This window comes from Squalius cephalus (assembly GCF_949319135.1).
Source record: "Squalius cephalus genome assembly, chromosome: 15".
NCBI classification, from domain to species: Eukaryota; Metazoa; Chordata; class Actinopteri; order Cypriniformes; family Leuciscidae; genus Squalius; species Squalius cephalus.
In genome coordinates this window covers 20,849,558-20,874,628 of record NC_137136.1, presented here as the reverse complement: position 1 = coordinate 20,874,628, position 25,071 = coordinate 20,849,558, and the positions used below count along the sequence as shown (strand labels likewise).

At 38.6% G+C, this 25,071-nt stretch overlaps 1 protein-coding gene across 10 annotated transcripts in view; it reads left to right on the top strand.

Annotated features, from left to right (window-relative positions):
- The window catches only part of LOC307172336 (histone-lysine N-methyltransferase ASH1L-like), a 32,885-nt gene that overhangs the window by 5,350 nt on the left and 2,464 nt on the right, over positions 1-25,071 (top strand). For 2 of the 10 annotated variants that reach the window (XM_079894638.1, XM_079894636.1), the window contains exons 3-15: positions 1,447-4,963; positions 13,232-13,916; positions 14,044-14,138; positions 15,339-15,412; positions 15,896-15,938; positions 17,599-17,701; positions 17,838-17,940; positions 18,074-18,141; positions 18,314-18,486; positions 19,858-19,992; positions 20,102-20,156; positions 23,860-23,974; positions 24,345-24,594. In XM_079894638.1, coding sequence (XP_079750764.1) covers positions 1,447-4,963; positions 13,232-13,916; positions 14,044-14,138; positions 15,339-15,412; positions 15,896-15,938; positions 17,599-17,701; positions 17,838-17,940; positions 18,074-18,141; positions 18,314-18,486; positions 19,858-19,992; positions 20,102-20,156; positions 23,860-23,974; positions 24,345-24,452 — 5,274 coding nt within the window. In that variant the 3' untranslated portion in view covers positions 24,453-24,594. Of the gene's footprint in view, positions 1-1,446; positions 4,964-13,231; positions 13,917-14,043; positions 14,139-15,338; positions 15,413-15,895; positions 15,939-17,598; positions 17,702-17,837; positions 17,941-18,073; positions 18,142-18,313; positions 18,497-19,857; positions 19,993-20,101; positions 20,157-23,859; positions 23,975-24,344; positions 24,595-25,071 lie in introns of all 10 variants that reach the window. The other 8 variants (XM_079894644.1, XM_079894643.1, XM_079894640.1 and 5 more) reach the window with 8 other exon arrangements.

Below are 25,071 nucleotides of genomic sequence, written 5' to 3'. Positions count from 1 at the left end.
GTTCTTTAAAAAATATAGAGACAAATGCTTGTTACTATTTTTGGCTGCATCTTGCCATTTTCAACCACCAGCAGTTTGACATCTTTTATCTATTTTTACATCCCCTCCATTTATAACATGCTTCTCTCTGTCTTTTTTTTCTTCTTTTTTTTGCTCACTCAGATCTAATTTTCTCGCTCATTCTTGCTTCTTTTTGTCCCCTTCTCCCACATACTGAAAAATATCCATTTGGAAGTCTTCCATCTGTGATCTGTTATTCGTTTTTGTTGTTTCTTATGACCAGAAAACAGTTACTGGAAAGCCTGCAGCTAAATACCTTCCTCCGATTTGTTTTATTTTTGCTCAAGTGTTATGTACCATCTCCCTCTCTCTCATTCACCCAAATTCTTTTAAAATCCTCCGATCATAGTGGCATGGAATGGTTACATCAAAGTAGTAATAAATACAAATAATTAAAAACCTTATTTACCATTAGTGATGGGTTATTATGAAATGGCATTGAAATGAAGTCAGAGACTGTCAAAGTCATTATGTAATGAAGCCTGTTAGATATGTTTAAATTTATAGCTACTCCAGGCTGCCTTTGATTTAAAGGAGAACTCTGGTCAATTTTAACATTGAGCTCATTTTTTTGTAAATTTGGAGTGCTGTCAGTACAGAGAACAACGACAAAAATAGGTGTTGCCTACACCGTGTTATCCTCTTTTTAAAATTTGCACCCTGTTGACTTCAATGGGGCAAGTTTTAAACCTGCTTTTAGCCTCTTAACATCCTTGATGTGTCATTACAAGTGCCCAGCCATGTGAGTGATTCCTTTAGAGTTAACAACACAGGTGAATCTGACTGCAGTAGATGTGAAAGATATGTGAAAGATATGAATAAAAATGAAGTTAATTCAGCCAGCGCAAATACCTGTATTTTCTTCCTGTTTTCGGGCGAAGTCCGAAGTAGTCGATTGTCGAGTTCACGCGCATAGGTTATCACGCAAGTGAACTCGACAATCGACTACTTCGGACTTCGCCCGAAAACAGGAAGAAAATACAGGTATTTGCGCTGGCTGAATTAACATCATTTTTATTCATATCTTTCACATCTACTGCAGTCAGATTCACTGTGTTAACTCTAAAGGAATCACTCACATGGCTGGGCACTTGTAATGACACATCAAGGATGTTAAGAGGCTAAAAGCAGGTTTAAAACTTTCCCCATTGAAGTCAACAGGGTGCAAATTTTAAAAAGAGGATAACACGGTGTAGGCAACACTGATTTTTGTCGTTGTTCTCTGTACTGACAGCACTCCAAATTAACAAAAAAATTAGCTCAAAATTAAAATTGACCGGAGTTCTCCTTTAATTTTAATGGATATCATAGAGTGACCTGAAATACTGAATATCTTCAAATATTTCCTGATGAATTCTAGTCAGCACATATCCTCTCTTCCAACAGACACCATCAAAAAACACAAGGAAGACTGACTCAAAGTCATTATTCCCATCAGATGGACCTTCTTATGCAGTTCAGCCACAGACAGATAGCAAAGTGCCACTTTCAGATAGGACAACCTTCTCTACCTTGTTAAAGCAGACGTATTCACCTCCAGCTGCCCCTTCTCCACCTCCCTCATTACAACAGAACTCCAGTCCACAAGACAGCACACAAGTTTTAAATGCTCAAAAAGAAAAGGGCAAAGATCTTCCAAGTGGAGAAGTAATGACCTCCTCCCTCAGTTCAGAAGGTTCAAAGGTTATGACTCTGAACGCTCAGACATCTCACCAGTCTTCTTCCAGTCTTGAAAATGACAGCACATCATTTCCAATATCGTTTCCAATACCATTTAGTGAGAATTCACTTAAGCAAACTCCAAAAAAGACTTCTAAAATCAGGGAAAGTAATGTTGACAAGCTTTCGAATGCAAATGAGAAAGAGGACGGAGATACTACATATTCCAAGAACATGTGTAACACCATAACTAACAGTAGGAGTAAGGAAAATGGTTTATTGCATCAGGCAAGTCCCTCTATCAAGACACCTCTGCTTCTTCCTGCTTCAGATAAATCTGCTGCCTCAGCAACTCCTGAGAACAGCACTTGTACGAAAGAATTACTGGACAACAGAGAAAGAAACAAGAAGTATAATGAAAGTGAAATCATAGATGACACCAGAAAAATGACCATGGAACCTGCCCAAACTGTCGCTGTCCAGTCAAATGATGGCACAAGGATGGGGCATATCATCGACAAGAATAAGAAAAGAGATAGGCATAGTTCAAACCAAGAAGAAGATGTGCAGTGTTCCTCTCAAACTTCCAGCTGTACAGATTCTCAGTTTAACAGTTCTGTTCTAAGTGACGAGTCACCTTTACATCCCAAACAAAACACCATCTCACAGAAAAATCTAAAAGCTGTTCAGATGACAAAGGTGGCAAATAAAGGGGAGAAGATGGATCTTGTGAAATCTGCTAACGTTAGTTCCATTGCCTCTAAAATTATACCTCAAAAATCAAAACCTATAAAAGTTCCTTCCATGAAGTCCTCAAAGGCATTGTCATCACAGCAGGGTAAACCAAGACCAGTTGGCCGACCTCCTAAATCTAAACAACTGCAACATCCATCACCCAGATTAGAATCCTCATCCCTTGAGCCCCCTCCTAAGAAAAGGGGCCGTCCAAAAATCATCAGGTTGGATGAGTCTCCTCAGGGAATTAAGTCTCAGAAGTCTTCTACTAAGCTCCCCATACTTGAACACTCAAATGTCCCTGATCCAGGGGATGGACTGAAACTCCCAAAGCCAACACCCAAAACACAAGTTCATCCCAAATGTTCCTCCTCTGTCCAGACAAAGAAATCTAAATTACAGGACTCATCATCTGGGAAGAAGGGTGCTGATGGAAAACTTAAACCCTCCTTGTCCAAAGCTAGAGATGCTCAAATCCGCCGCAAACGAAATAGGTTAATAATGAAGACAATTATCAAAAATATCAATAAGATGAGAGTGAAGAAGAAGGATAAAGCACTCACACAGTTTCTTTCAGGGCAAAGTCAAAGTTACACAACTGATTTTGCTCAGAAGAAGAATGAAGGTGATGCTCATTGTTCAGTTTCAGATGGTACACATGCTTTATCCTCACTTCTTACATCTTTTGGGGCAAAACTTGGTCCTCAAATTAATGTCAGCAAACGTGGGACTATCTACATAGGAAAAAGGAGAGGTCGTAAACCTAAAACTCAAAGGGAAACTTCTGGGCAAGACTCTGGCCAAGTTCTGAGTCAAAAGTCTCAGCAAGTCTTGACAGAATCTTCAAATCAGTTGAACCCTTTATCCACCTCTGATGAACATAGCCATTCATTTAATGGCCAATCTGCTTTGTGCAGCTCCCCCTATTCGTTTAAACATCTAGAGTCCCCTTTGCCCGCTATTAGTTCTTTCCGGAGAAAACCTCATCCTGGCAACCATGAATATGATCAACATTCTGCTCCAAAGGCAACCAGTTCCCAGAAGGTTAAAGCAGTGCCTGAAGAGAAATCTAAACCTCCCTCCTCTTCGCAGTCAGCACTACACCCTTCGGCCACATCCCAGTTAGGCTCTGTAAGGATTCAAGACCACAGAACAACACACCTTGCACGATCAGTATTGGTGGAGCAGGAAAGACTTAAATACAAGTGCCATAGAAAAGGTCATAATTGTTTTAGCCATGATAAGACTAGGAGACATAAACACAAATGTAAGAGAAAGTATCTTCAACTCAGGGCCAAAAGGCAAGACCCAGCATTTCTGGCAGAGGTTGAGGAGTTAGTGGTCAGACTTAGTGAGATTCATATTGTGCATCATATATCATCACGAGGGTGTGGGGATGAAGCGAAGTCTGGAAGGAAGAGTGGGAAAGGCAAAGCTCACGTTCTTCAGTGTCTGCCGCAAAACCTTCACCATCCGACTATGTTTCAAATCAACTTCAGTGGTTACTACTCACCTCAGTCAGACTTTTCCCGTGACTCTCTGCATTATGTCGGAATGACAGATTTGAAAAGGAACAACGGATGCCCCTCACAACCAGGTGAACATATTGTTACACATTGTCCGGTAGTGCACAAACTTGGCTTCCCTCTGTCAGGAGGTGGTTGTTACCACTCGCCCTACAAAATGCCACTCTCTACAACTTCATTTGGTTTTGGACTTTATAGCGGATACCCTCCATCTGCAACTATATACCCTTCGTCACCTTTTTTACCCTCTTTTGTGCACCCCTACTCCAAAAATCCAATTTTAAGCCCATCAAAGTTCCATAAAAGGAAGCACAAGTTTCTGAAACGTGACTCTGTACTTTGTAGCGGGAAGCCACAGGCGACGTACCCTAATGTAACATCTCATTCCTCTAGTGACTGGTTCAGTAGAAATAGCTGGCAAAGAAAAGACAACAGAGAGCAAGGTAGAGATAGAAGATTTGTGGATGATAGGCTTAGAGAAAGAGAAGGAACAGAGGGTTTACTAGGACAAAGTAAGCTTAGAAAAGACCATTTCAGAAAGGGTCTGTCCTCAAATGCTCCCTGCTCTTCCTCAACACCCTTAAAACAAACAGACAAACACAAAACTTCACCACTTTCATATATAGGACCTGCACACCTGAGACCGATATCAAAAGTTAGGTGGGCAGAGCATCAGCAGCAATGGAGGTGGAGAGAGAGCTTTCAGGTAGAGCAGAGGAACAGGGGGTTAAACCAAGAAGCTGGGTCAGGGTACCCTGAGGACGATGATGAAGGGGATGAAGACATACCATCATCTCCCCTAGCAGACAGAACAATCTGCCATCATGCTTTCCTGAGGAACCCCAACCTTGCTAGCAGTGGGTACAGTCGAATGACAGGCCAAAGGAATACTGATGGAGATCAGTGTGCCTCAAGAAACTTAATGAGACCTGGAAGCTCAATGATGAAGGAGTCTTGCTCAGCTGGAGGCAAAAGAACATCAGGTAAGGTGGCATGAGATTATTTTATTTGTTTGTTTGCATGTAACAACTGTCACTGCTTGGGTGACATTTTATGGAAGACTATTCCATAATATATATAATCTAGCATTTTTTGGCATTGAAAAGTTCTATTCAGTATTCCTTTGTTCCTGTGAACTAAGTGAGAAAATGCTTGGTAATGCTTGTAGAAATAATTACAATCTTTGAACAGTGAAATAAGACTAATTTACTATAGGTTTAAAAGTCTATGGTCTTATTTATCTCCCACCGTTTTACTGGTGAGGTACCAAAATGGAGCTTCATTTTGTTCTGCGTGCAATTGGCTACACAGATTTTCCTTGGCAGAGAATCTGTTTATAAATCCACTGAGAGATATATGTTCTTTTTTGTGTGTAAATATTGGTATGCATTAGCTGTACACATTATGTGGTATTCTGGCATTGATGTTGCTATCATTATTTAGTTGTTTTGTGTTATTTTCTCTTGGATAGTTTTAGATGGAGATTGGTAAGGGAACCGCAAAATCCATATACATTTTTAATGCCTTTATAAATCTCATACTTTCATGTTACTGTGGCTAACTGTCCATAGTAGCACCAGTTGAAAACTTGATTTATTGCCAAGTTGAATAGAATTTTATTTTTGTTCATACCACGGATATTTGTATTATGACTCTCAAACCTGAAATCAAGAAATCCGAATCAGTCTTTAATCTTCAAGTACACACCTTTAGAGGCAAAAGCAATGCATATTTTTCTAATTAGCATTGCTGAAAACATATGGTAAGAAATAAATGCCAGCATGCGAAGAACTTCTCACAGCAGGAAGATTGGGACATTTGGTGTAGCATAGTGTGTTCTGTCTGCTTGTCTTTGTGCATGCAGCTTTTACTGTTTATTAAGAATACCTGCCCATCAGGGGCACTTTCTCAGAGAAGGAGGCTGCCACTGCTGCAAAAAAAATAAAAACATAAAAATAAATATAATGAGAAAATAATTGCAGGTACAAACATAAACAATATTATGTAACATGAGATCAGATTGCGATCATTTTTCTAAAGCAACAATTTCCAACAGCCTTCAGAGTGTCAGGGTTATGAGTCTATATCTGTTTATTTTCATTGTGTTTTGGTTTCCTTTTTTCCCATTTTGCCTGTGTTCTTTGGTCATTAGTTTCTGATTAATCCTGCACCTGTTTCTGTTCTAGTTAATTCTCCCTGTGTATTTAAGCACTTAGGCACAGTTTCACAGACAGGGCTTAGATTAAGCCAGGATTAGGCCTTAGTTCAATTATGACATTTAAGTAACTTTTATAAATGTGTCTTAGAAAAAACATTACTGATGTGCATCTTGAGAAACCCAAGTGCAAGTTTCTTTCAGTTAAAACAGCTCAAACATGTATTTTAGTCTGGGACTAGGCTTAAGCCTTGTCTGTGAAACCGGGGGTTAGTTTCCTTAGTTCCGGTATTGTTGATGGTTTAATGTAGTTCTGTTTCTCCCTGGATTTGTTATTGCATATATTTCTCTGAATCTTCTGCATCGTGCACATCATTACAGATTACATCATCCAGATTAGATTTTTGTTCGCTGCCGTTTTTTTTTGGGCTGCCCTCGACTAAAGATTTTTCTAGTCGACTAGTAGTTGTTCATTTAAGCCATTAATCATAATAATGTGCCTTTAATTGCTTATGTAAAATACATAGCCTAATCAGTGCTCAAATGCACACATAAAGCTTGCCACAGCGCACCGGCAAATGTAATCATTTTTAATGTGTCGTGAAAAAAACAGGAGGAGACTGTCTACACATTTTAATAATTTATTGATAATGTTTTCAGAGATTAAGTCAACGATGCTGACTCGTCATCCCCGCAGTAATGGCCTATGTGCACGCTTCATACGGATTACATAATCTGAGAGTATTTATTTTCCATTTGAATCTGTTCATTCAAATGTAGACATTTCAAGCTTTCTATAGATATATATCGCATGTCAGTGAGGCAAGTATACGCTGAGTTTCGGTTCATTTATGTGATGTGCTCAAGTTTACTGAGACCAAATCGACCTTTATTTTACAAAAGCACAACGTTTTGTTGTTATTGTGAGTTTAAAAAAATAAAAGTTGACCCTTTACAGTTTGCATTACTCTTATCTGTATGACCAAAAATGACGGAGTATTTTAAGTTAAATGCAAGTGATCGTGTCGGTGCCTGTACGTCATGCAGTAAGCGCGCTCTCCACACAAACACTTGGATATGTGCCTAATTATAGCGCACATTTATCTTGGTTAGCGTTAGAGCGAGCGGACTTGTAAAGTTGCTACTACTTACAGTACATGTTTTAAGAGATAAGCCATATTTGAGGTTGAATTATTGATAGGTGAATGTTTGGATTTTTTGCCATTAACGATCTGTCCGTTACAGCCTACGTGATTTCTCCACTTCCTGTGGAGTTATTTTTTTTTCTGCGACTAACCGACTAATAAAATCTTAGCCGACCAAGCCTGTTCTAGTCGACTAATGGTTAGTCAACTATTGGGGGGCAGCCCTAGTTTTTTCCTGCTTTTTTTTGTTATGGACTTACCTGCCGTCCAACTGCTTAACCTAGAGCAGAAGGAGCAAAAACCTGAGGACCACACCAAGGACTTTTTTAGATCTGGCGTGCCTTCCACACTGTCCTGATCGCTCACTTTCTGTGTTTCATTATACCAGCCTCAGCAAGTGATCCAAGGCACGCCTGCCTGGTGTTGGTCCTCGGGTGATTTCCCAGCGTTTGTGGAGTGGGTGCTGGTGAACAACTGATCAGTGTTTTCGTGGAGTTAGAGGGCATGGAGAGGAGCCACGCCCACACTCCCGTTGCTGAGGGTGAGCTTCAGCTGGCCTCTACATTATATAATGAGGAATTGGAAAGGGATATTTCCCTTTGTCTCCTGTCTCCGTTGGTCCTGTCCAGGTCTCTGTCTCCAAAAATCCCGCCCATCCTCCTCTCCCATCTCCTCTGCCTAAAATAGCCTGTTCCTCTGCCCCACCTCCGCTGTTTCCCTTCAGTCCCTCTGTTCCTCCTCTGAATCCACTCTACTGTGTGGATCTGCCTCCGATCTTCCGGTCTCCAGCTCTGGATTTAGAAGAGGATCCCCTGGCTCTGCCTCCAGTCACCATGCCCGTCACTCCACCTCAGCTTGTCTTCCGGGCCTTCAGCTGCACTTCGTCCCTCCACCCCTTCGGCTCCGTCAGGTTCTGCCTTCCCTCTGGCTACGTCTTGGTCCTCAGTATGGCTGTCGCGGTGAAGGAATTTCCCTTGTGGTAATTTTGAGTGGCTCAATAGTGCAACATACTATGTTATCGCCATTTATTTATTTATTTATTTATTATTTTTATTTATTTATTTATATGTTACCCTGGATCACAAAACCAGTCTTAAGTTGCACGGGTATATTTGTGGCAATAGCCAACAAAACATTGTATGGGTCAAAATGATCGATTTTTCTTTTATGCCAAAAATCATCAGGATATTAAGTAAAGATCATGATCCATGAAGATATTTTGTAAATTTCCCACCTTAAATATATAAAAAAATGTATTTTTGTGAGTGGATGCAGCACAATCGCCAATAGAAATGGACAACTTTAAAGGCGATTTTCTCAATATTTAGATTTTTCTGCACCCTCAGATTCCAGATTTTCAAATAGTTGTATCTCGGACAAACATGGTCATATAACAAACCATACATCAATGGAAAGCTTATATATTCAGCTTTCAGATGATGTATAAAACTCAATTTAAAAAAAAGTACCCATAAGACTGATTTTGTGGTCCAGGGTCACATATATAAACAAGTGTTACGATGTGGTCAGCAGGCACAAAAACAAGGACATATTCAGTAACCAATGTAACCGAAACTAAACCGTGTTTATTAAACAAAACAAACAGAAAATAATGTCAAAACAAGGGTCAACATAACAGAACATAAACCTGACAATAAGCTTGTTAGGCTATTGTTATATGTATAGCAGTTAGTTAGTTCCAATCCTCGTATCTGACTGGACAAGAGGCTTTTTGCTGATATTTCACCAGTATCATCGTCTCTGCGCATAGACAGGCTGTCAGTCAGTGCAGTTACATTGTTACGCCACTAGGTGGCGGCAAGGGACACTCTTTGAGTGAGTCATTAATCTGTCATTCAACGAACACGTTCAAAAACATTAATTTATTCAAAGATAGATGTAATGAAACAAGGTTTTAATTATTTTAACTTTGAGCTCCACTTTACAAGGCTCAGCTGACCAGCAATGCGTCACATGGGTAACGCTGAAGCTGATGCTTCACTTAATAGAGACCAATGGTATTGATTCAGTGCATTGACCAGCTGATGCCGCAGGCTCCACTTCAGTCCTTTGGCTTCACCTCGGACCCTAGTCGCTGTGGCTCTGCCCTTGATCTCCAGATCCATCAGTGCCCCCCGGTCTCATTGGCTCTTCGGCTTTGCTTGGGTCTCCACCTCCATCTACTCCTTCTCTGTCTGTCATCCCCCTGCTTAAACCTGCTAATTGTCCTCCATGGCTCCTCCCTCCTGTGCCAAAGGGCCTTCGTCCTGGCTGTGGTCTGGGTCCGCGCCTGACTCCTTTTGCTCTCCAGCCTAGCTACTCCCACGGAACCCCTCCGTGAGACTCAAGACCTGTGTGGTGCGCAGGTGACTGCCCTGCTTGCCACACTGTCATTAACACTTCATCGCTATGATTTGTTAATGGTAGGGTAGGCAATTTTCAGAGAGGCTAGCAATAGTGAGCTAGCTTTGAAAAACCATGCTTCCTCCAAAACACATGAACAGGTACAGCAGGGAGCAAAGAAAAGCGTCACGAGAGACCGCATTAAACTACCTTATGTCTCAAAGCACATATCATTACAATAATAATGAACAAACAACTTAAAGAGCACTGACCTGTATCATCTGACTGCTGCAGATTCATTTTGGCGTTGATAGTGCTGCCATTGAAACCCATAAATTTGAGTCACAAATTGCTCAAGAGTATAACGTCATGGGTTTTCATCTCTTCACAATTACTGTAGTTATGCTGTGAATGCAGCATAAGCTTGTTGTTTTTGGTTTAGGAGGAACTGTAAAAGGTGGCTGCTGTCTTGGTTGCGTGCTCGGTGACTGACAACTGTCTAAATCTGCATTGCATGAAACGCACTGATGATGTGTGATGTCTGTGCGAGCAGGGAGCGCGAAGGTATGGAAATACAAATGTTAACAGGCAGGTAGGACATTGTATCGTTGCCCTCGAAATGATTCAGCGAACATTTTAAGGTCCTACGCCTTCCACAGACAATATATCTGGAACAAATCACCTAACCTGCCTTTAATTGCCCTTTCTATGTGGTAGTGCCCCGCCTATCATGTTCGCATCCAGTCTGTGAATCAAACTAATGTGTCAAACTCACTAATGACAAAGTTAACATCTCATTTACTTGGACATCTCCACTTTCAGTCACGACTGAATCAAAATGAACTTGAAATGATAATCTGTGAGTTACAAGTATTATGTTACTGATTGCTCGTTGATAATCCTTAAGTTTATATGCCTATTACACAGAATTCATCAGTGGAAAATGAATCTGGAACATGAACTAAAAACCCAAACCCAGATAGGGGGATTTTCCTTCTCATTTCAAAAGTCCACCACATGCCACTCCTGCAATGATACCTTTTTCTAAACAAATAAAAATTTTTTTCCTGATTTCCTCAATGAAATACCAGTTCTTACAAGGAAATAAAAGAGTAGTGTTAACATTTCCGCAATAATAATCTTAGCTTTAGGGTTTGGGTTCTCTGTAATGAAATCCCTCATTAGAACCGCTTTACTGTTATTGCACACAAAATCAAAACAGTCATTTTGTGGATATAAATGCTTAAACTAAAGTACTACAGGGATTTTCTTAGTCTAAGCAGCATTGGTTCTTTTTCTGTCATGCTGATTCAAATAGGGAATCAAAACTGCTTTTACATTTCAGTGAGGTATGAAAGTGCTTATTTTTATGTAAACACACAGTTTAATCTTAATACTTGACATTTGAGTATTTCTGTAAAAGGGAACCACCCAGATTTCTGCTATACATTTAACCATTTTGAATTATATGCTTATTCTGTCATGTTCCTGCCAAAGAATTTCCATTTAAGACTCTGCCATAGACCTTCTGTCAGCCTGTGGCCAAAACAGTCTGTTTGATTTGGAAAGGGTGAAAGAGAAAGAGCAGGCATTCAGCAGCGGTAAGGAAATTTGGTGATGCTAGTGGAAAGGATGAAATCTGAGTATGGAAATCTACAAGTGAAATGTGAAAAGTGATTGACAGAAAGAATAGGGGAAAGGAAGGAATGTTTTTGTAAGCGAAAGCGAATATATGGCAATAACACGTTTTGTAATCAGAGCCAGATGTGCCCTAAAAATGGCACTCTTGTGTATTTACTCTGCCTAAAAATGTTATTAATACTGTGTATATCTGATATATCAGATGTTAATGTGTCCTCAGACATTCATTCAGAGGTGGATATATATATATTTTTTTTTTTTTGTTATCTAGGTTTGGCTGTCATCCAGAGTCTAGAAATAGCTCCTTTGTAGATGGTTGAGAAAACAAGTACATAGGCCATTTTCTCCTCAACCCCCCCCCCCCCCCCCCCCCCCTCTCTCTCTCACTTTATTCCTTCTTTTCCATCTCTCAGAGAGGTTTTAGAGAGATAACAGAAATGTGATGTTATGCAGCCTTTATCCTCACTGCGTGTCTTTATATGCTGTCAAATGTGTTATTTTATCACTCTAGTAAAGTCTGTTCAAGCACACACCCTGTCTTCATCTCACAATCGCTGTGCTGGGGACACAGGGTATGGCTCGCTGTGGAATGCACTCCAGTGGAGCTTTGTGAAATTGATTTAGTTGTACAGTAAACAGTAAACTAGTTGTACTGGTACAGGAAAGTAGAGGAATTTGCATTAAAGGAGTAAATATGGGCAGTATAATTCCCATGGTCAGGATTACAGTAGTTCTCAAAAACATTTGCAGTAGTGCTTATCTAAACCATGCCGTCTCACCGGTTCTCAGTGTTTCAGTATTGGTTTAAATAGAATGATAATTAATGATGACTCTGTCATCTTCAGTAACAGGAAAGAAACTTTACTTCCTTTCATTCCCTCACTGTAATTGTCATTTGTACCAACAGTAATTGTAATCATTGTGGCATAATTGTAATTACAGTTCCTGTGTAGGCAGTGCTAAGACAATGTCCAAGGTTGTACAAACTATCTTGCATGGTATTGCAATGGAAATATCATTTTACCTCCCAAATTGTGGTTGTCCCCTATACCCTTCATAACCCTTGACATTTACAAAATAAAAAATAAAGATGAACATCATATTCAGATTGTTATTTTGTTTTATTTCTAATGTCTGGTTACAGTTTTATGTATCTTAATATGTGTACATTTATGCGTACACTGTAAGACTCAAGTATAAGTTGATATTTCAAGATATTTCCATTTGCCCAATAGTAAAAAAAAAAAAGAAGTACCAAGGACAATGTCGATGACAATAACTATAAAGTCTTACTAGTTATTATAATATTCTAGTCCACACTACAGCTGACAATGGCACAATGACTACAATGACAGAGAAAGAATATGGTTGGAATCACTTTTAGAAAAAATAAAAAATAAATTCTAGCCGATGAACGAAACAAATATTGACAGTCAATCAGAATCCACCCAACTTTAAAGAATTTGAGCATTTAAAGCGGCAGGCAACATTACTGCAGCACACGCTTATAATAAACCTTATCGTTATAGTTCTCTTTATAGTGTGAACAGGCCTTTATTCACTTGCCACCAACAATTCATTTTGACCAGACACTTATTGTGTTTATTTTAATTATTTTTTTCTCCTTTCAAATTAAAAGAAGCTAATTTCAGATTTTGTTTTATTCATGAAATTCTGCCAGCAATAAAAAGCCAATTCAGGTACCAGAATCACAGTAGGGGGTGATGTGCTGCAGCACACTGCAATCTATATGCCAGATTGTTGTGTGCTGCATCCTTCACAACTTGGCACCCAGAACTGACCAGCAATCATGGGGAATTGCATCATGGAAGTTAAGCTCAGCACAGCTTTTTTGGTCATTTGGGTATTACTTTCACTGCGTTGTTTCACCAGAGTGTGCAATTTAAAAACGACATCAGTGGTTGCAATTCATTAGTAAATTTCCCATCTTTACTCTTTTCTTTCAGAGAGCTTCCAGCCTGGCGGTTCACTCTTCAGTGAGCACTATCCACATGCTAGTCCATCTCTTAATGAAGGACAAGAGGGAGGAGGAAGAGAGAAAAGAGCCAGCAAAACACACTTTCAGACCAATGATATCAGGCTTTTCCCCTCTTATTCTGCTACCAAAAACAGCTTGTCTCATTTAAATAATTCTAAAAACACAACGCAGAACAAGTGTACATTGAAACATGCCAAAAAGCCTCTCAGGAAAAAGATTCCCAAAGGTCAAGAGGTCACAGGAAGCGAGGTGAAGAGGAGGGGACCAGGTCGACCAAGGAAAAACCCTGCGCCGTGTTTTTTTCCACCTCTACTGGACACACCTTTACATCACGAAGTGACCGAGAGTCCTGCAAAACGGAAGAAAGGTGAAAGAGACGAGTACACAGTGCTCAATGCGATTGATGCCATGGCACAACATGAGAAAAGGAAAAGAAGGAAAAGAGATGAAGCTAGAAGCAACGAAGGGCAGGTAGATGAAGGAAAAGATGTAGCTCTGAGCCAAGAGCCCTCACATTCGCACACTGACACATCCTCACCTTCCCAGAACCCATCAGAGTCAGTAAACAGCCAATCAGAGAAGAGGTCTGCTGTGCCACCTGAAAAGAAATACGAGTTGGCGGGGCTTTACTCGAATGTGTATAAAAGCGAGAAGTGAGTGAACTCTCATCATATATTTATAAACAAGTCTTAAGAGTATTTGTTTAAATGCAGCCTTCATTTACAGAGCTCTCTACAAAGAGCTTGACAAATCGTCTGTCTCTTTGTTTATTCTGCACAGCCCGATGAGTCTGTCCTCTTCAGTTCACACAGACTGCCTTGAGTATGACCCCGAAGAACATGAGCACGGCCTGCTTCCTGCACCTATACACGTAGGTAAGTTTGTGTGTGTGTGTGAGTTTAATGGGGTCATTTGGAGGTCACTATGAAAGTTGAACTGAGAGTTAGAAATGATTTCTGTCAGTCTATAATGAGCTGGTATTAAATCCAAACTTAATTTGAATTGAATGAAAGGATCAAGAGCTCTTGGTTCAGACACACAAGTTATGAAATGCCACTGGCAGGCTGGTTGAATGAATAATAAATAAAGGTACACTATGTAACTTTTGGCCCTCTGGCGGTTAAAAAAACAAAACTGCATGCATTTGTTAAACGGGCGATTCCCCAGAGGTTAGAGACGTCAACCTTTCTCGCTCATTGTAACAACTAGTCTATGTCTAATTAATATTTGGTTTGACTGTACAATTATTGACTTTTCTGTACAATGTTTGACTTTACCTAATTTTTATTAATGGGCCAAGCCGTTGTCATAATACAATTAATAAATTAAGGGCCCATGCATGTACTCTTGATTTTTTTGTGTAATGTAAACCATTTAAAACAAATTATTATTAAAATTACAAACATATTTTTCAAAATATTAAAATGCACATTATTGTCATCAAAGATTCCTAAAGAAAAGATCATTGTTTTCACAAAAAAACTTTTTTTCAACATTGATAATAATAAGAAATGTTTCTTGAGCACCAAATCAGCATATTTTTATAATTTCTGAAGGATCATGTGACACTGAAGACTGGAGTAATGATGCTGAAAATTCATTTTAGCCATCACAGAATAAATTACATGTTTAAATATATTAAAATAGAAAACACTTATTTTAAGTTGTAATAATATTTCACAATATTACTATTTTTACTGTATTTTTGATCAAATAAATGCAGCCTTGGTGAACTTAAGAGACTTCTTTCAAAACATAAAAACCAACCCCAAACTTTTGAACAATCTCCTCAGTAATTTTCAACCATTCTATATTCATATTCAAAATATATGTCATACGTTATTGTAAACTTCATTCTTACACCTGTGCGAGAGAGAGTGATAAAGACAGAGAAAGACATTACCGTGGTGACTGAATCTCAATGATACATTCATAACCCCTGTGTGTGTGTTTGTGTGTGTGTGTGTGTGTGTGTGTGTGTGTGTGTGTGTGTGTGTGTGTGTGTGTGTGTGTGTGTGTGTGTGTGTGTGTGTGTGTGTGTGTGTGTGTGTGTGTGTGTGTTGTGTGTGTAACAGGAAAGTATCTGAGGTTGAAACGGATTGACTTTCAGTTGCCCCATGACATATATCAACTCTGTGCACACAAAAAGGTATTTTTTTTATTCGTTTGAAAAACATAAAACATGAATGATCTGTCATCCTTTGTTAGCCCTTATGTCATTGCAAACCCGTATGTCTTTATTCTGGAACAGAAAAGGAGGGAATTTTGTCAAACTTCTTTCACTTAATTAGACTAAATCGACAAAAGCCCCATATGACTTGTGCTCTACATTCCAAGTCATTCAATAGTTTTGTTTGAGGAACTTTAAGTCATATTTGCTGAAAATCCTTGACTGTAGGTCTCAAATCTTATTCACACATCTGCACATCAAAAAAATGGTGCCTCACAATTGGTAACAAGACACATGAGAACCAATGATGCCATGGATCATTGGTTCTTAAGGGTTTCAAATGACATTAGGATGAGTAAATGATGAAAATTGTAATTTTTGGGTCAACTGTCCTTTTAAATATTGTTGTTGTTTTTTTATCACTGTCATACTATAATTGTGACGCAATCTGTTCCAATACAGCGTCCTAAAAAGTCGAAGACCCCACGGAAGACAGCCCCATCCAGTGAGTAGGCTTACCTGCTAATTTGTATGTGTCGTTGTGTGTGTATGTAGGTAAGGAGGCCTAAATTTACCTAAATAACTAAACATTTTCAGTTTCCGCTCACATACTGTAATCTGTATGGAAGCCCATTTGTACCACATAAGAAAAAAATATCATGCAGTGGTAAATCATAATTATGAGATGAATTTCATAATTATGACTTAAGTCGAAATTATGATATACAAAGTAAAAAGTCAAATTTATGACATATCAAGTCATTAATACGAGATAAAAAGAAAATTATGACGTCAAAATTTGAAATTAGTATAAGAAGTCATTATGACAAGTCAAAATGATGACAAAACAAATAACATTTATGGCATAAAGATTGTTATGGTATAAAAAGACAATATTCTGACAGTCATCATAATGACTCAAAAAGAAACTCAAAATCAAAAGTCAAAATTATGAGAAAGTTTTTATCCCATTATTATGACTTTTTATCTCATAATCTTTTACCTTTTGTCATAATTTTAACATATATCTCATAATTTTCACTTCTCAGTATTCAAAATATTTTATGTGATTTAAATATATTTTTCATTCATAATATCAACTTTTATCAAATTATGACAAAAAAAATCTCATTTTGACTTTTTTTAATTTTATGTCTTAATTATGACTCAGTATCTCATTAATGCACCTTTTATTTCATAATTATGGCTTAGTATCTCATAGTTTGTAATTGTTATGTCATGATTATGATTTACAAAAGTATGGGTTGTTTTTTCTTAAGTGATGGAAATGGGCTTCCATAGTTCTGTAACACTGCAAACACAAACAACCAATCAACAAACATCTGCCACTTGGCCAATCAAATTTGAAGACTGTCACTGACTACTGTGTAATATTTTATTTAAAGGGGTGGTATAATGCCCCTTTGCACAAGATGTTAAGTAAGTATTTGATGTCCCCCGAGTGTGTATGTGAAGTTTTAGCTCAAAATGCCCCACAGATATTTTTATATAGCATGATAAAATTGTCACTTTTTGAGGGTGAGCAAAAACGCACTGTCCCTTTAAATGCAAATGAGCTGCTGCTACCGGCACAGAGGGCGGAGCTTCAAGAGCTCGTTCTTAGCAGCTTCGATTACCTCACACAGACATGCACTGAAACTTTCACAAACCTTTAGCATTTTATGTTCAAACCGGAGTCAGAGAAAGATGGAGAGACTCAAGAAGAAGTGACAACATATAGAATGCAACAGGACATTTCTGAATGGTTAGTTGATGAATTTATGTAGCTTATGTGTAGTTATCTTCTAGTCATTGATTAGCATATTCTGTCATGATAATCTATAAATCGCGTTCCCGGGGGAGGGGTTCATGTAAATTTTAGGGTTTGTGATGTCACTAACCTGGGAGGAAGCTTGTGTATTCCCTACCAGCCGTTTGTTGTAGTCCAACGATTTCTTTAAAAGCAAATATCTCCCTTTGCTTTGAACTTTAAGCGTCGTAACTTTTCAGATGTTGTTTATGATCAAACAGCAACATTACACACTAACTAAAGTTAGAAAAGTGAAATCATAATCAACCACCCCTTTAAAATGGCTTTGTTCTCTGAATTAAGTCTTTAAAATCAGTGAATACTGTGTAAACATTTTCTTCTTTGTCTTTTTGAGATGGGTCTTTTGATGTAAAATCTCACACTCAGACCGAAGACAGTTTCTGTAAACCTCATAAGCACAGTGTGACTCGTGACTGCATTTCTGACAGCCTTAATAGGTAAATAAACACACACATACACAAGCACATTCGCAGGCAAAACATCTATTGTTGAATTTAAAGTGTGAATTTCTTTTAGGCTGTCTTTTACACTTGGTTTCAATTTGTTTGTCTGAACCTTTTTTCTTAATCATAGAAATGTCAGCTGTAGACCAACTACAGAAGACGTTGGAGAAGAAATCAGTGAAACAGACACGGATAATAAGCTTCCCAATCAATCTGACCCATTCGAACAGCAGGTATATTCAGATAAAGCTTCACTCCTCCATTACTCCTGTTCCATTACGTCATGCCTGAATGTGTCTTCATCATTGTGAATTAGTTTAAAGTGCATGGTCAGTTGGGTCACATTGCGAATGACTTTATTTGCAGGAGAAAGGCAATGATGCTGAAAATGTCCCCTCCCCTCTCCTGATGATGCCCTTGTCTTATGAGGAGAGGCAAGAACACACAGTGATAACAAATAACAAGATTTCTACCCTTTCCTCACATTCCTTTTTTGTTTTATGGATCGTTTTATGCTCTCCTCTTACTTGCACACTCACATTTCTCACTGGCTTGTACTTCTTATGTTTGTTCATACATCTGTGATTGCTCTTATTCCCCTGATAGGAGTTTCGTCTTGGAACATGGCATTTTTCTGGTGAGAAACTATGAAAAAATGAGAGACAGACAGGCATTGCTCCTGAGGGAGGACGTGACGAAGCGAGAGAATGAAAACAAAGAAGATGGAGGGAGCAGCCAGAGTCAGAAAGGGGATCTGGAAGACTCCAGCACTAAGTCAGGTCCAGCAGTGTGTGTATAGCTGTAAAGTGTGTGTGTGTGTGTGTGTGTGTGTGTGTGTGTGTGTGTGTGTGTGTGTGTGTGTGTGTGTGTGTGTGTGTGTGTGTGTGTGTGTGTGTGTGTGTGTGTGTGTGTGTGCGTGCGTGTTGTCAAATTGCTCTCAGCTGTTAAAGGGGTATATTGCCTAAAAAAATATTCTGTTATCATTTATTTACATTTTATGACAATTTTCCATCCACTTTGACTCTTATCTTAATTATGCAGGCTGTTGTGCCTTTTAGACTGTCATCTTCGCATGAGAAATGACACAGTGTGTTGATGTGCTTTTACTCACAAGCTGCAGGTTTGCTGTCAAGTCCAACATAGTTCCCTCTTGTGAAAAAGAAGTGTGCTTAACTGTATTGAATGTGCACTTGTAGTGTGCTTTGTACCTTAAAAGTATATGTTTAAAAAAAACTGTATTTGCAGATAATATAATATCAAAGAAATAAAAGGCAAATAAATAAAAAGTGTCAGCATCACTAAACTGAAATTTTACTAGAGACTTTCTTAAAAAAAGTGTCTAGAAGAAAAAAGTATCTATTCAGATTTTTCCTTAATATGAGCCAAGTTTCTGAATACCAATTAGATAAAACTTGGAGTCATGTCCATTCGTACAGGGTTTTTTACCGCTGGATGGGCGTCTTTTCGATGAGTTTTCAAATGTATTTGGTTTGTGTTCGAATGTATTTGAGTTGTGGAAGTATGAAAGCCATTTCAGTGTAATTTCAGCAACTGTTCCTTTTTTAAGTTTTGAGTGTAGTACGAAATTGATCCCTCATGATATGACTCTAATGTTATACATTCTAAGTGTGTAGCTGAAGTGAATTGGTTTGCCAGCAAACCTCACCTTGACCTAAGCGTATGTACTGGTGCTAGAAAAGACACTTAAATTAAGTGGGACACTCCGTTTCTAGCGCTTTTTTTGACCGGAGGCAGTTTCTTGATGAAGAACATGGCATCAGCTATTCCTCCTCCTCCTTCATGCTCTGTGGGCCGTAGCTCTGGACCAGCTCCCAAAACCACCTCAATCCTATTTCCACTCCGCATTAGTCAAAAGGGCAGAAGAGGACATGTGGTTAATGGCTTGCGCAACTGGCACGTACAGGCTACCCTGTCCCGTTGAGTTCATGGAAAAAGTGTATTTAAGTGCATTCCGATTATTGCACTTAAAATAAAGATGACAGACTGTGAGAGTCTTCAGATTGCAGTCCGTCACTGAATGTGCATTGAATAGTCTGTGCACGTTTTTCAAGTGTGCTGTGTATCATGTATGTGTAATAATAAGACTATATTCTGTATGTGTAAGAGGATGTGTGTTCTGCACATTACAGACCAGCACCTGACTCACTCGAGCACAACTGAAAACAGACTCGGCGGCGAGGGAGATGAAGAGGGGAGAAGTGTACGGAGGAGAAACCTCACGCAAACACTCCAGGGGATCTATGACGTCATTGTCAGTCACAAGGGTACGTCTGCTGATTTTATTAATAGAGACGTGTCGCAAAAGCCTGAGACAGAGACTCAGTGTGAAGACCAGCACAGCTGATCACTCTTTCTGTCATTTGTGTTTTTTAGGGTCATCTGGACAGTCCCTCGCCGCTCCTCTGCTGAACCTGTGCTCCAGAAAGAGGTTTGTGTGTGTGTGCTTTTCCACTCGCAAGTGTTGTTTGCTCAGCGACTCTCTGCTGTTCTCTTCACAGTCTCCAGATGATTAGAGAATCAGGGAATCTGGGAGTTGAATCCTCTTTCCACTGACAGCTACAGTAGATTACAGAATGCTCTTAAAGCGGTGGTGTGGTGATGATAGTTATTAAAGGGGTCATCGGATGCCCATTTTCCACAAGTTGCTATGATTCTTTAGGGTCTTCATGCAAAGTTTGTAACATACTTTGGTTAAAACTCCTCAATGGTTGAGTAAACAACACCCTTTTTACCTCCTCAAAAACAGCTCTGTTCACAGCGACCTGTTTCAGTGCATGTCTCTTTAAATGACAATGATAATTGCCGTTTTGTATTCGACACACACTGTAAGCAGAAGACAAAAAACATGACTGGGTCATCTGACCAATCAGAGCAGAGTAGGCTCTCAGAAAGGAGGGGTTTTGAGAGACTGAATCCTTGATCAAACTGTTTTAGACACTGTAAACCTATTGGAGGAGACTTCCATAATAGGTGGTCTGTTATCTATGGAAGCTTGTTTCCGCCACAGAATAAAACATTTTAAAAGATAATTGCGACTTTTTATCTCACAATTGCGAGTTTACATCTGAGAAATTCTGAGAAATAAAGTCAGAATTGCGAGATATAAAGTCAGAATTGCGTGAAATAAAGTCGCAATTGCGTGTTATAAAGTCAGAATTATGAGATGTAAAGTCAGAATTGCGTGAAATAAAGTCGCAATTGCGTGAAATAAAGTCAAAATTGCGAGATATAAAGTCAGAATTGTGTGTTATAAAGTATTTTTTTCTCGCAATTGCGACTTTATATCATGCAATTCTGACTTTATAACACGCAATTGTTATGACATCTTTTCTCAGAATTGTGAGATATAAAGTCCAATTCTAAGGAAAAAAAAAAAGGACTTTTTTTTTTTTTTTAACCACAGAATAGTTTATATCTCACAATTCTGACTTTATAACACGCAATTGCGACTTTATATCGTGCAATTCTGACTTTATATCTCCCAATTAAGACTTTATTTCTCAGAATTGCGACTTTATATCTCGCAATTGCGACTTTATTTCTCAGAATTGTGACTTTATATCCCGCAATTGCGACTTTATTTCTCAGAATTGCAACTTTATATCTCGCAATTGCGACTTTATTTCTCAGAATTGCGACTTTATATCTCGCAATTGCGACTTTATTTCTCAGAATTGCGAATTTATTTCTCACAATTCTGACTTCATATCTCGCAATTGTGAGAAAAAAAGTCAGAATTGTGAGATAAAAAGTCGGAATTATTATTATTTATTTATTATTCAGTGGCGGAAACAAGCTTCCATAGTTATCATAACAGAACTGTGAAGTTAAAATATAGCATGGAAGGAGGTTGTCTGGTTTTATTACAGTTTTTCTCGATTGCTTAAACACATTTCTTTAAACTATGCCTCGTATTCTCAAAACTATAAACACAAATCCATAACGTCTCACCCAGTTCCCCAAACATCCTATTTTCAGGTCAAAATGAAGCTCTACACTCAAAACCATTCACTCTCGCTGAAAAACCAAACTTTGGCCTCAGACAGGACACACAAGCCATCAAAATCACACACACTACAACATAGTCTAAGACACTGGTGCAATAAATTCAAAACAACATTTCCAAAACTGGTAAGTTATGTTGCTTGTGTTTCCCCCCCCTCACAAACCTTTTCACACGATGAACATAAAAGACACAACCAGTGGATACATTGGCACATTTTTATTCATACACAGAAAACACACACACACAAAAATATTTTTTTTCCTGTTTTACTCTTTTTTTTTTTTTTTACTCTCTCCTCAAAATTTTTTTTTTTATATTTACTTACAGTAAGATGTGTGTGACCAACATATGACAGTAAAAGAGCACACACAAACCATATTCTAATATGGAATTCGAATTGTATTGGAATGGTAAAGAGTGTTGGGACGTAACAGGAGGGCCTCCACTCAAGGATACAATATGATGGACACGTCTAAGAATGTTCCACATATGGTTGAAATACCATCATTTGCCTAGAAAAGATAACATTCTGGGAGTCCAGACTATAAAGGAGAAAGGATGCCCTCCCTTCACTGTCACACTCTGTGTTACTCTGTGTGACTGTACGACTGCTGGCCTTTTCTTGCAAGAAAATAAACCTCATCAAAGACTATTGGAAATGTTTGTCTCTTATTCAGTGATAGAATTTTGTTTGCCACCACACCTCCCTGAAGGCTCTCAAGGCGACGGTAAAGCGACTCAAATTTGGCCTTACTCGTAGCCCAGCCTCCCTCAGAATCACACCATTGACTAACACATGGGCAACTAGAGTGGCTTGAATTTCATCTGAGACTGCTTGTCTTCTTATCCTTGCCCTTCCTCCTCCTCATTCTTATCCCTCCTCGATCTCTTCCTTCATGTCTTTCTGGATCCATTGTTCCAAAACTCAGTAAACTGATTTGGGCCCTTTTATATATCTATTGAAGGTTCTGATTGATGTGTGTTAAATTTTGACTCTTAGTGTTTCCACTTGGGTAATTGTGTCTAACTGAGCTGAAGCTGTGCTGATTGAGTGAACAATTTTGAATGCTAGTGCTTTCTATATGACAACATGGTCTAAGCAATGAGAAATGAAGGGATTTGTGTGTAGAGTTTTGCAGTGACAGTTCAACCAATCTGACTCATGTGTCAAAACAGGGAATAGTGTTTATAGTTTAGTGAAATGGGTGTGCTTTTTGATAAATGGCATTATGGTTTTGAAATTTTAGTTCAAAAGCCTGGTTATAGTGTTTAAGCAATCGAGAAAAACTGTAAATGCCTGCCTCTGATTGGGGAATGGTTTGGCACCTGGTGTGGCTAATTACATTTTTAGAGGCCATTCACCTTGACATGTCTCCATCTTAAAATAATACTTCAACCAAAACTGAAAATTCAGTCATTTATTAGTTGGTGCAACCAAGCACACAGCAATGAACTTTGATTTGCTCCTTGCTATTGCTAGTCGGAGACTGTACATGGTATACTACTGCGCAAAAAGTTTGGGGTCGGTACGAAAGTCTTACGATCACCAAGTCTACATTTATTTGATTAAAAATACAATACGTAATATTGTGACATATTATAACAATTTAAAATGAGCTTTTTCCTTAAGAAATCATTCTAATATGCTGAAGAAACATTTATTCTTATTATTATCTACATTCAGTTGTGCTGCTAAATATTTTGGTTTATATTTTTGCATTTTTTTCAAGATTCTTTGATGGATAGAAAGTTCAAAAGAACAGCATTTATTTGAAATATAATTATTTTTTAACATTGTAAATGCCTTAAGTGTCACTTTTGATCAATGCTTACTTGCTGTATGAAAGACTTTCTTTCAAAAATCTTACAGACTCCAAACTTTTGAATGGTAGAGCATGTATAATTTGGCAGTAGGGGATGTACTCACTCTACAGAGCATTTTATCGGACAACAATTTGTACAGTACAACATAGAGTACAACGTTTCAGTCAGTACAGTAGAATATAGATGGCCTCAAAGCTACCAGACAAGGACTAAAATCACAAACCTCCCATTTTGATTTCATGGTTTTTTTTATATATTTGTTGGGGAAAAATGAATTTAATTTGTGTGTTTTCTCTTCCAGATCAGGCTCGGCTCCTGTTGATCTTAGTATGTTGCAGAGGCAGCTCCTCTCAGGCCACTATGAGAGTCTGGACACCTTTCATTCAGACATGCTGAAGGTGTTCCACTGCGCTGAGGTCAGTTTCACACAGTATTGATGGACTCACACTGTTTGATGTTGTTCTGCACCTGTCATGGGTCTGCCTAGGTCATATCTCATACTGACCATCAAACAAAATTCCAAATAGAATAGATTTTTATGGCCACACATCCTGAGTATTTTCCTTGCAATGTTACCATAGAAGAGCACCATTCATTTACTACAGTGACAGTGGCTCTGGAGCATCCTGAGCTTCAGTGTCTTATGCCTCACTGGTTTGGCAAGGACATGCTGATTGAAGCCTAATATCTGCAGATTGGGAGCCAAGCCTAAAATCTTCCTCAGCATAATGTTCAGAGATGCACTGTTAATATCTCATCCTCTCATTATATTTTGAATCCTTTCAGAAATACTACGGTTGCGAGTCCTCGGTGGGTCGTAACGTGAGGCAGCTGAGGGAAGTGTACCACAGTGCTCATCGGGAGGCCTTAACTCAGACCGGCAGTTTCCTGTGAGTGACAAAAAACACATCAGCAAGCCTCTATCAGGGCGATGCTGTGACCAAACCCAGAGGCATGATGGGCCTTCCAGAAGGCAGATAATGCTCTCCGATACCAAAGACCTGCTGTATATTGCACTCACAGATGCACTGTACAGGTAAAAGGTTTGCCATTTATACACAAACACACACATACTGTGCTAACGTCCACACAAGTCCCAATTCACACAACTGTGCTATGAAAAAAATGAATTAATTTAGAGAAATCACATCAGTTATAAACATCACTAATGGAGATGCACAATATATTGGTACCATATTGGTAATCATCCGATATTAGAGGGGTTTTTAAGTTAACAGTCAAAGTTAGATGTATAGTATATTGGGCAATATTTAATTGTGTATGCTCATATCTCATATTTTTGCATTTATCAGCCAATTCAATTTAATCTTTAAAAAAACTTATAATTTAGTAACACTATTAAATGTAATTTTGTGTAAATCTTAAAATGAATATACATTTTCATACTGAATATTATAATGCTGTGAATTCACCTGTAGCTTTTAATACAGTTTAGAACAACTGATTTCATTGATTTATTTCAGATTTAAATATTATAGTGTCTGTAATGTTT